The sequence below is a fragment of the Carcharodon carcharias genome, chromosome 3, assembly GCF_017639515.1.
Source record: "Carcharodon carcharias isolate sCarCar2 chromosome 3, sCarCar2.pri, whole genome shotgun sequence".
Lineage (NCBI taxonomy): Eukaryota > Metazoa > Chordata > Chondrichthyes > Lamniformes > Lamnidae > Carcharodon > Carcharodon carcharias.
Genome location: NC_054469.1, coordinates 5,846,278 through 5,858,589, shown reverse-complemented (window position 1 = coordinate 5,858,589; position 12,312 = coordinate 5,846,278). Strand labels below are relative to the sequence as shown.

At 40.3% G+C, this 12,312-nt stretch overlaps 1 protein-coding gene across 5 annotated transcripts in view; it reads left to right on the top strand.

The window, feature by feature from the left end:
- Window positions 1-12,312, top strand: part of LOC121276530 (repressor of RNA polymerase III transcription MAF1 homolog) — a 54,594-nt gene that overhangs the window by 29,027 nt on the left and 13,255 nt on the right. For all 5 annotated transcript variants that reach the window (XM_041185055.1, XM_041185054.1, XM_041185052.1 and 2 more), the window contains 3 exons: window positions 5,393-5,521; window positions 6,320-6,488; window positions 10,172-10,293. In XM_041185055.1, coding sequence (XP_041040989.1) covers window positions 5,415-5,521; window positions 6,320-6,488; window positions 10,172-10,293 — 398 coding nt within the window. In that variant the 5' untranslated portion in view covers window positions 5,393-5,414. The remainder of the gene's footprint in view (window positions 1-5,392; window positions 5,522-6,319; window positions 6,489-10,171; window positions 10,294-12,312) is intronic.

Here is a 12,312-nt window from a genome sequence, read left to right as displayed (position 1 = left end):
AGCACAGTTAGCACTTTGGATTCAAAACAACATCTGGTGCTGTATAAACCTGTCTGTATTTAGTCAACAGGTGATGCCAGCAAACATGAAAGCTGTAAGTCTCTCCTGCATGAGTAGATGCTAATTAACCTTTAGCTACAGTAATCCATAGACACTATTCATTTACACAGCTGAGCTCTGCTCTTTTGTCCATGCTCTTTATCCAGTTGAGCAGTATAAAGTAGCAAACTGTGATTCTGGATATGGAGGAGAAGCCAGGTACTCTAGTGTAGTGGATATTACTGGATGAGTAATCCAGAGGCTGGGACGAGTAAACCAGAGAACATGAGTTCAAATCCCACCATAGCAGTTTGAGAATTTGAAGTCTGTTGTATTTATAAAAAGACCTTGAACTAAAAAGATACTTCAGTAAAAGTGACCAAAAGGCTTATTATAAAAACCCAACTAGTTCATTTATGTTTTTTAGCAAAGGAAAACTGGCCTGGCCTATATCTGGGTCTAGTCCAACTCCAACATAGTTGATAAAAACAAAAAACTGCGGATGCTGGAAATCCAAAACAAAAACAGAATTACCTGGAAAAACTCAGCAGGTCTGGCAGCATCGGCGGAGAAGAAAAGAGTTGACGTTTCGACCCTGTCGAAGGGTCATGAGGACTCGAAACGTCAACTCTTTTCTTCTCCGCCGATGCTGCCAGACCTGCTGAGTTTTTCCAGGTAATTCTGTTTTTGTTTCCAACATAGCTGAGTCTGACCTTCTGAGGTGGACTAGCAAGTAATGCTTTTTGTATCAAGCTGTTTGCAGCAGTTCAAGAAGGTGGCTACTTGGTGCTGTCCTCTGGAACTTACTCAGCGTCACCTCCCTCTGTCTTCAAAATCCCCTCCCCATAATTCGTTCAGCAATAACTTAGTACATAACTGATGTTAATTCCCCTGCAGCCCTGTTAACTTCCAAGCTTTAGTCCGTTGACCTTTTTATTTCCTTGCTTTTGATGATGTGAAGGTTTGTGTCAATGTGGACCTTGTGGAATAGGATTGTGTTGACGGCTGATTTAGAGGTGGCTTTGTTTTAACTGGGCCCCATCCTAGTTTGAGTGGTCCCTGCCCCCCTCCAAAAAAAAATTAATTCCCCTCAGATGCTAATTTAAATTTGAATTGATCTCCCTCTTGGCTGTCTGAGTCTGTTTGTATCTAAGTACAATAGATAGTGTATTGCCTCCATTAGTGTTTGACAGCTGGCAGTCAATCTTTTCACTTTGGGGATTTATTTGACGACTATATTCAGGCAGTTTCAGTAGCAATTAGTTCAGTTCTAACTGAGCCACGAATAACGGACTTTAGTGCAATTTTATCCCTTAACTGTAAATCTGCTAAAAGCATGACCTATTCAGGCTGGCTTGGAATCTAAATCCAAGAGTGATGTTTTAGTAGGGCGAGTGACTTTCCCAGGAAAGTGGTTCTGAACAGGATGTTCCCATGGCAGTGATGTGCTTAAACACTGGAGCAACTGATTTAATCCAGTGATGGGCCCAATCCTGGATCTTCTTATTCACCACATGAGATCTTTCTTTGTGGAAATGAATGCTGGGGGTAAGGAACCCTAAATGTCCAACAGCTCATGGTGGTGCTGGCAAATTTAGAAACATTTTTTTCTTGGTTTCCACTTATGCTAAAGAACTTTGAGGTGAAAAATTTGAGATGCATCTATCTAGTGTTCAACAGAAGAAAGAGTTGATCTTGTGATTTGAGTTGTTTTGGGGGATGGGGGAATAAAGGTTTCCAAATTTGCAACACCTGAGTTTTGAAGTTTGCTCATGGGTAGCCAGGCAGCTGGAAGAGAGGCAATAACCAAATCTTCACATTACACAATTTCTCAGCTTCTTATATCCAAAGCCATTTTTGAATTCTTTAGAGGATAGGGTTTTGAAGACTGAGGGAGGCAGTGCTGTAGGTTCCAGAGGCTGGAAGCAAATGCCAGTGGGTGTTGATGGTAGAATGGGGAAGAGAAATCAGTTGGTGTTTGGTGAACAAAGGATTGGTTCATCAGGAGGAGATCCTGGATTTGGGGAGGTGAAAGACAGCAAAGGAGATCTGAGGTAAGGACTCTCTCAGACTTGATGTTGAAGACGAGATCTTGGTTGATTCTCCGAAACATGGAGAGTGGTTGGTGTTTGGACCGTAGTGCAGATTAGGATAGTTTGGCATTTGACACTGAACAAGCCTAATAGTGGGTTGTGTACAACTGCCATAGCCAAGAAGTCATTTATATAGCCAAAAAACAGCTTCACAGTTCTGAAAAGATGAACTTCTGGTGAAGCTGACACATTTGTCTTAACACAACTACAACTAAAGTTCAAGCCTTGGTAAAAGGAGTTACTGAATTTCAGCACACCTGCAGAATGCCTCGTTCCACCTGATGGAAAAGTGATGAAGAGAAGGAGCTTGTCTCTTTCCTGTACGTGTGAACAATGTGCTGCAAGATGCTGAGTAAATTCACAAGTTAAAGCAGTTTGTCCAGACTGATTTACATTTCTGAGTGGGACTTCGGCCAAAATTTTATTTTAATTCCAACAGCCGAATGGAGATGGGATTCCATTCCTCTTGCAGCATCAAGAAAGCAGTCCCGTGAGCACAACAGGCTTCATGGTATATCGTGTGAAAATGGATGTTGCCTTTTTAATATTTTTGGGGAGTATTCTGTAAAGGATGTGTGCATGTAAACTGGGGGGCTAGGTCAGTAAAGACAGTTTGTGGGAACTGAGGCTATGGTGAAGTTGAATGTACCTATTTGGGCTGGGTTTTAACATTTTCATTGGGTGAGAGTTAGGGACTTGACTTTTCAGCAGTTAAATTTCAAAGGATAGTAGAGATGACAAGGGGCTTTAGCAACTCACAAAGGTTTCATAAGAAAACTGGGGGATGTTATTAAATTTTATCTGGCCCAAAAGTGGAGGCAATAGGAAGACATGAAAGATTTTTATATTTTGGAAAGGTTGAATTCAGAGGTGCTTAGGACAACGGAGTCCAGGATGAAAGGGGGGAGGTGGAAAAGATACTTAAGGAGGGATATGTGATTGAGTTGAGGTGGCTATAGGGAGATGTCCTGAGATCCACTGTGCTGAGAAAAATTGTGATTTGAAGCAGCCTTCCAGTTTCAAGACAGAAAAGTTCTTGCTTTCAGAAACAGACTGCTTTCTGAACTTCCTTCAGATTTCCACAGCAAAATGGAAGAGAGTGAGACGTTGTATGGCCTTTATTGAAGTAGCAGCACTTTTTGCCTAGGGTAATAGTACAGGATTTTCATGGTTAAAAACCTGTAAGGGAGCTGTTGCCAAGTAAGTTTACTTGTGTTCTGAGCACGTGTTTTCTGGGAATGTTTTGTAAGACTGTTTCAACTGTGTAATTTTAATTTTGTGCTTAAGCTTTTTTTTCTTAAATCTTTTAATTTTAAAATCTTAAGTGTTACTGGAATTCTAGGGTCAGTTTTCTTGTTTTCAAAATACAAAACAGTTATGATCAGGTAAGACAAGTTTCCCTCTAAGATTTGGTTTGCTCAGTGAATAACACTGGCTGCAGTCACAACATAAGATAAAAGGATTCACCCCACTTCTTGAATGCTCTACTCAAAAAATGCAAATGTGCACAATCGCTCCCACATATCAAAACTAATACATTAGCTGGCTTTAATCCAATTATGACACACCCAGAGACTAAACCTCTATTGGAAATTTTAAAAAAAATATATACATCAATAGCTTCCTGACAAAGGGTCATGAATCTGAGGAATTCACTACCTCAGTGCAGTGGATGCTGGGATGCTGAATAAATTTGAGGAGATAGACAGACAGCTTTTTAATTAGTAATGGGTTGAAAGGTTATTGGGTGGGTGGGAAGTTGGAGTTGAGGCCGAAATGAGATCAGCCAAGATCGTATTGAATGGCCGGGCAGGCTCAAGGGGCTGAATTGCCTACTCCTGCTCCTAGTTATGTTGTGACATCCTCATTAATTCTCTCAGCCTTGAATATACTTAATGAACATACCTAACCCTCTAGAATAGAAAATTCCAAAAACTCATGTCTCTGAAAATATTTTTCATAATCTGTCCTAAATTGCTGATAACTTTACACCTTTCTAAATTCTTCAGCCAGAAGGAAACAACCTCTCAGCATCTACCCTCTCAGAATCAATGGGATCAGTGCTCATCTGAATTCTAGAGAATATAGGCTTATTCTACTTAAGTTCTCTTCTTATAGGACAGCCCCCTTGTCTCAAATCAATCTAGTAAACCTTCATTATGCCCATTTTAAGATGAATATAATCCTTCCCAGGTTTTGGAGATCAAAACTCTATACACACTGCCAGATGTGGTCTTGTCAAAGCCCTACAGAACAACAGTCTTCATTATGTCTGTCTGAAGTTCCAAGAATATGAGGAATCCAATCATAGTCTCCATTGGTACAGGAAGCCAATACATTACTCCTGCTTTGTTATCCCTCTCCTATAGGAAACCAGTTTAAAGCTGTAGATGCAGCAGTTTACATCAGTAAAGTATGACATTCTCATGGTGCATCATCTGATCTTCAGAGTAGATTTTGAGTAACTCCGCCCCTAGGTAGCTATAACTGATGGCTTAGTGTTCAGCCACAATTCTCCAACTGTACAATTCTCTTCCTAAATTTGCTTTGTGTCTCTGTCAAAGCCTGCTCGCAACTGTCTTTGCATGTATTTTCTGACATCTCTAATTTCATTCCTGCATCCTGCTCAGTCTATCATTTGCCTTTAAAGCACATTGCCTTTATCACATGACATAACACAAATTTGATGTTGATGGGTAGCCTGCTATATTTAAGTAGGCTGACTGACTAGCGATGTAAACCTATTTAGCCTCAACAATGTACACATACTCTACATGATGAGCCCTGGCAGGAAGCTGTCTCTGTCATAGGATCCCAGGCAGAATGGTGAAATTGAGCTGAGCTAATCTATTTTTAATTCTGTTTAGAAGCTGTACATGTCATTCTTATTTATTACTTTGCATGCACTGACTTCCATTATACTTTACTAAAATTATGCTGAATGCTGCTGTTTCCCTCTTTGGGGGATGGGGGGCTGGGATTGAAATCTAGGTGTGAACTTAATCAATGACTTTTACTGAGACTGGAGTTGATCAGTGCTTTCTTATAAGCAATGTTTGATCTTAAGTTGTGTATATGCATGCCAGTGCAGCAACCTGGAAGTTGCTGTGCAAGCTGCTCAATTTGTCCCTTTAAGAAACCATGCAAAAACAAAATTAAATACTGCACATTTAAGTGAATGGTCTGCATGCAAAGCAAAATTAGAGAAATGGAGAATTCTTACATTAACAAGCTTTCTTTTATTTCCTTTTTCCCTAAAGGATAGAGAGTTATTCCTGCAAAATGGCAGGAGACGATAAGCAGATGTTTAAGCAGTTCTGTCAAGAGGGACAGCCCCATGTCCTGGAAGCCCTTTCCCCACCTCAGACTACTGGAATTAGCCCAAACAGGTAAGTAGAACCTTGGAAGAGAAATCGCTTCATAAATATTCCAGTTTCTACCAAATGAAGGTCTTCATTACAATAAGATTCTTTATTGATTCCACTCAATTGTATATATTGTTGGACCGGCAGCCAGATCAGTTCAGTGGTCGCTAAGTTCCCCCTAAAATAAAAGCAAAATACTGTGGATGCTGGAGATCTGAAATAAAAACAAAGTGCTGGAAAAACTTATGCCTGGCAGTGTCTGTGGAGAGAGAAACAGAGTTAATTTTTCAAGTCTAATGTGACTCCTTGGAACTCTTCTGAGGAAGAGACATATTGGACACAACATTAACTGTGTTTCTCTCTTCTCTGATGCTGGCAGGCCTGCTGAGTTTTTCCAGCACTGTTTTCACTACTGATATACTTTATCCAAAGAGCAGGAGGGGGAATAAAAGCTGTGAATCTTGGTGGTGGAGAAGGGGAGGGGAAAGTAAGTCCAATCTGCTACAACAATGTTATAGAATACAGCCATCTATTTTACACTAGCTCCAGATGCTGGACATTTTGGCACAGTGACTCTTGTTTCCTAACAAGATTAATGTGACCTTATCTGAGTGCATGTCATTCTGGTGCACTTATTGCAGTAGCAAAGTACATTATTATCTGAGACGGTCCTCTTGGAACTTGACATTATGCCTATATTTATTAAAATATTTTTAGAATTCAATACCTGGACTCTCAGCCCTTCAAAAATCTTTAACATGAAAATGAAGAGCCCGCAACTTTTAAAAGCAACTAACTCTTGAAGCCTGTCCTCTATTTTAGGTTGAGTAAGAGCCAGAGTGGAGATGAAGGAGAGGGACCACTCTGTGACAAGTGTAGCCGCAAGACACTCTTCTACCTGATTGCTACACTCAATGCATCGTTCCGCCCAGATTATGACTTCAGCACAGCTAAAAGCCATGAGTTCAGCAAAGAGCCCAGTTTGAACTGGGTAAGTGGATGTAACAGAATTGATTGTGAAATTGTTTGTTTGAAAATTTAAAGTAGCCAAAGATTAGTAGCTTGGGGTATAGTTCAGTTTACTTTTGCAGGTGTCAAAATGTTTGGAGAAAGGGTTCTTGTCTTACCTTAATAGAAATGATTATGGCTATGTGGTTTGCTCATTATTAAGCTGTAATTTTGGTTTAGTGAGCTGCATTATTGTGGAAACAAGGCAGCATTATAGTCAGGAGTAGACAAACTAATTAAGATCCTGGACCCAATGGTGTTGTAATGCTCTGTTGCATCTTTGCTACAACATCAATAACATAACAGTCCAATGGCAAGGTATTCTCTAGCTGACTGGGGCTCCTCAACCTTCATGTGACAGAAGTTCATCCTTTTCAATTTACTGAACAGATCCAATGTACTTGGTGACTCCAGCAAAAAAAAAGCTGGACCCCAAATAATCATACACTGATCCATAAGAACATGAAAAATAAGAGCAGGACTTGAGCATACAGCCTGTTGAGCCTCCTCTGCCATTCAGTACAATAATGGCTTTTTTTGGGCTTCAGCTCCACTTTCCCATCTGTTCCCCTATCCCTGCATTCTGAGACACCAAAAATCTGGCTATCTCAGCCTTAAATATAAGTATAAATATATACTGTGCTCCCTTGTTCTAGATTCTAACAACGTCTGTGTCTACCCTGTCAAACCCCTTCGTAATCTTGATTTTCAATATTTGAGTTTCAATGAGATCACGTCTTCATAAACTCCAGAGAAGAGAGATCCAATTTACTCAACCCCTCATCATAGAACAGTCCTCACATTCTTGGGACCAATCTATTGAATCTTTGCTGTACTGCCTCCAATGCAAATTTATCCTTAAATATGGAGACCAGAGTGTTCCAGGTGTGATCTCAGCCCTGTACAATTGTAGCAAGGCTTTATTCTTGTACTCCAATCCCCTTGCAATAAAGGCTAACATGACATTTTGCTTTGCTGATAGCAGGCAGGTATAGCAAGCAAATTTTTTAACGTTCCTTGTATGACTACACCCAAATCTCTCTGAATATTAACATTTACAGGTATCATGCCTTTTTTAAAATCGAAATTCTGTTTTTCTATTCTTTGCAACTTTTGTCCTCATAGCTTTCATTCCTACCAATTTAGTGTCGTCAGAAAACTTTGATACATTACTCTTCTAATTCACTGATATAGATTGTAAATAGCTGAGGCCCCAGCACTGATACATTTGACACTACACTAGTCACGTCTGCCAACTTGAATGCCCCATTTATTCCTGCTCCCTGCCTCTTAACCAATCCTCTATCCATGCTAATATCACCCCAACTCCATGAGCCCTTATCTGGTATATTAACCTTTTTTGTGTGGTACCTTTTATTGAATGTTTTTTGGAAATACCATGTAGACATCTTCTGGCTTTCCTATATCTACCCAATGAGTCACATCCTCAAACTCTCTAATTTTGTCAAGCAGGATTTCAGTTTTATACAATCATGTTGACTTTTTCTAATCATACTGTGCTTTAAGTGTACTAAGACTTCCTTGATAAATTCCAGCACTTTCCAGACAACTGGCTGTCAGGCTAAGTGCCTGTTTTCTCTCTTCTACCCTGCCTCCGACCTTTTCTTGAATAGTGGTGTTACATTTGCTAACTTCCAATCTGCTGGGACTATTCCAGAATCTAGGGCAATAATTGTCATTGTTCTTCTGCCCCATCTAGATCAGATGTTGGCTTCTTGTCTAGGATATTGACCCGCTCACTCATTGTTTAGGGAATAGGAACAACAACTTGTATTATATATAGTATCTTTTAACATGGTCAAATACCCCCAGGTGCTTTACAGGAGCATTAGAAAACATTTGACTATTACACTGAGATATTGGGGCAGATGAACTAAAGCAAGAGGTGGGTTTTGAGCACCCTAGAGGGTAGGGAGGCAGAGAGGTTCAAGAAGGAATTCCAGAGCTCAGTCTTGGTAGCTGAAGGTATAGTCACCAATATTGGAGTGATTGACATCTGGGATCTCCAAAGAGGTTGTAGATATGTAGGGCTGGAGGAGCTTGGGCTTAGGAATGGCTTGGGCTGTGGATTTGAAAACCAAGATGCTAATTTTAAAATTGAGGCATGCTTGTCAGGAAACTATAGAAGGATAGAGGTTTTATTGCACAGAAGGAGGTTTTTCAGTCCACGTTAGTGCTGGCTTTAAAAAAAGCTATCTGGCCTAACCCCACTTTCCAGCTCTTGGTCTGTAGCCCTGTAGGTTACAGCTCTTCAAATGCAAATCAGTATTTTTTAAATTCAGTGAGCACAGGGGTGATGGGTGAGTGGGGCTTGATGTAAGGACATGGGTAGCAGACTGTTTACATGAGGTAGAATGTGGGAGGCTGGACAAGAGTGCATTGGAATAGTTATAGGTGAGTGGTTTCAGCAGCAGATAGCTGAGGCAGGGTGTAGTTGGGAAATGTTAGATGGAAATAGGTGGTCTCAGCAATGAATCAGATTGCAGATTGATAGTTCATGTTGTAAAATATATCAGGATTGTGAAGTCTGGTTTGACCCAAGACCATTGCCAAGGGACATATGGAGTTTTTTTAAAAAAAAGCAAAATACTGCAGATCTTGGAAATCTGAAATTAAAAACAGGAAGTGCTGGAAATATTCAGGTCTGGCAGAGTTCAGTATGACTTCTTCAGAACCTGTTCCAAAGGAGTCATATTGGACTCTAACTCTGTTTCTCTCTCCATGGATGCTTCCAGACCTGCTGAGTTTTTCCAGCACTATTTTTAACTTCTGATCTCCAGCATCTGCTGTATTTTGCTTTTATTATATAGCAGGGGTTGGGAACCTATGGCCTGTGGGCCAGATCCAGCCCGTTGGTCAATTTCATCCAGCTAGTAGCAAGATTTCTTAAAAAATATGTAACCTATGACAATGCCTTGAAAATGGCATTTATCATCGTTACGAATTTGCTTTGGATAAATGCATCAGCTAAATTACTATAATATTTAACAATATAATATTCAAATTCAACCATTGCTGAATAGTGGGTGAGTTGGATTTTTTTGTATTCTCAAGAAAAACAAATTAAGTTGATTTTTGTATGGCTCGTGATAAAGTTCCTCACCCTGTTATACAATATGGAGAGATGGAGTTGGTGGCTATGGAACAGTTGTGTCAGGAACTGAAGGCAGTAGGTTCAATCTTCCCAATGGGAAGCCATTCTGGTTGGAGGAACTTTTCTCATTCATATCTTGATTTGTGTGAGGGGAGATAGGAACGAGTAGATAAAGATGTGAATTCTGGGGCGAGGGCGTATGGAACCTTGGAAGTTTGACCCATTGGGCTAGAGGAAAGGAGGGATGTGGCAAAGGCAGCTGATTGGATGGTCTTAATGCCAGTGACAAAAGTCTGAGCTACCCCACTTGAAGGTAAGGGTGCAGGAATGGAGTTTAAGACCATGGTTGAGTAAAGACAAGAAGCTGTGGTTATCTTCACATTTCTGGATGATCCTGGAACAGTGAGGAGAGTTGGCACAGGATCCTATATTTCTTCATGGCCTTGAGAGCTGATGGTGAATAGCTAACCCAATTATTTGCCTTACCCATTCAATATCCCAAAGTTATCTCTTTTAAAGTTAGTCCTGATCCCTGTGTTTAATTTGTTCAGGTGGTGAATGCTGTGAACACCAGCTTGTTTTCTGCTGTTGGAGAGGAGTTTAACAAACTGAAACCTCAGCTTTGGGATGCTGTTGATGAAGAGATCTGTCTGTCAGAATGTGACATCTACAGGTAACTTCAAAATGAAAATGACTTTCACGCAACTTTAAAGGCATTTTAATGCCCATATTTGTTCCTCACTTGGCTCAATTAGTAGTTGTCTTGTCTGTCTGAAGGTCTTGGAGGCAAGCCCTCCTCTAGTACTTGACCAAATCTAGGCTGGCACTTCAGTGTTAAACAGTACTACATTGTCAGAGGTACCATCTTTTGGGCGACAAAAAAAATAAAGCACCCTTAACTTGATCAGTGAACATAAAAGCATGTTGCATTATCTGATGAAGTAGGAGAATTTCCATATCCCCTACTCAACATTTATCCTTCAACCAACACCTCCAGGAACAGAATAACTTCATTTAACTTATTACTGTTTGTGGAATCTTGCTTTGTGCAAATTAGCCACAACATAACAGTGACTTCACCTCAAATTTTCATTGACTGTGCTTTGGGAAGTTTCGAGGACATAGAGTATCTCGCTCTGTATAAATGTTTGCTTAAATTACTTGAATTTTATTTAATCTTTGTCTCTATTCTATCTGTGTACTGGAATATGAGACTTGTGCTGTTGTTAATTCTCTTGTTCTCCAGCAAAAAAATTAGATGAATTTTGTTTAGAAATAATCTGCATAATGCCAGTGTATGGATAAGTGTACAGTACAGATCTTGATGACTGGGGAGGAATGGATACTGTATTTATAGTTCCTTGTTTCTAACATCCTGAAGTGATTTACATTCACTGATTTTAAAGTTTGTGTAGAACAAGATATGGTCAATTTAATTCAGTTTGTAGTTTGAACAATGCAAACTATATACACATTCCTGTGACAAAAACAGAATTACCTGGAAAAACTCAGCAGGTCTGCCAGCATCGGCGGAGAAGAAAAGAGTTGACGTTTTGAGTCCTCATGACCCTTCGACAGAACTATTCCTGTGGTTTATCCTATTTTGGGCAACTCAGCACAATCTCGATGTGCACCTGATCTCTGTAACTTTCAGCCACATTACCCTTCATCTTCTGTGCTGCTCAAATTCTGGCCTCAATTTTAATCACTTCACCATTTGAAGGCCATGCCTTCTGTTGAGGCCCCAAAATCTGGAATACCCTCCCTAAACCCCTCCTTCCCCCCTTTTGGCTAAGCTTCTGGTCATCTACTGTGTTATCTTCATGTCAGTTAAATGTTTCACACCTTTTAACAATGAGAAATAAAAAAGCAAGATGGGTTCACTGAAGGAAAAACATCTATCTATCTATATAACTTACCTGCCCTACCTTCTGCTTAGTGTCTTGTGTGAATATAGAATGTACAGCAAACTGATCTGAACCTTCACAACTGTTCAATATTTCAGACCACCACCACCCCCCAACTTTATTGTAGCTGGAAAGCTCTCTTCCCGCTTACAGTACACTTCATCTGTCTCACTGCCAAGTAGCCTCTGACTATTGCTGAACCTGCACTAACCAGAATTTGACCCGTCTATTCAAAACGTGCCCAAGTTTGTGTCCCAATTTTGTGGAATGAACTGATCTCTGCTCAGGCGTGCCATAAATACTTTAATCACAGAAAATGGTTCATCTTCAAGGCCTAGAACATTCTGAAACACTGTCCCTTAAAGGGTTATTGCAAGGACTCTGGTTGCTGCTGTTCCTGGAAAAGACAGCATTTTATCAGAAAAGGTAATTGAGCAGTTTTAAAGAATCTGGAAACCTCTTGGCCCTGGTGTACTAATCACAAAAGGGTGTCACAGTGGTTTATGGCCTTTTGGGGGTGGGGGAGAAACATACCTGGAAAACTGTTTAAAAGCTGGTAGGCTGATTTTGTTTTGTGGGAAATGAGAGTGATCAACTGCTTTGGGTAAAAAAGACCTGAAGCTCCAGACCAGTCCCAAGCAAAAGTGAATGGAAGTTGCTCCAAAGTCACTGTGTTCTGAAAGAGTATCTACAAGTTTTGCTCTAAGTCCACCTGAAAAGTAGTGTAAGAGTCATCGATTGTTTCTCAGACCTGTGCTGAGAAACCAACTGTATAACCCGGACAG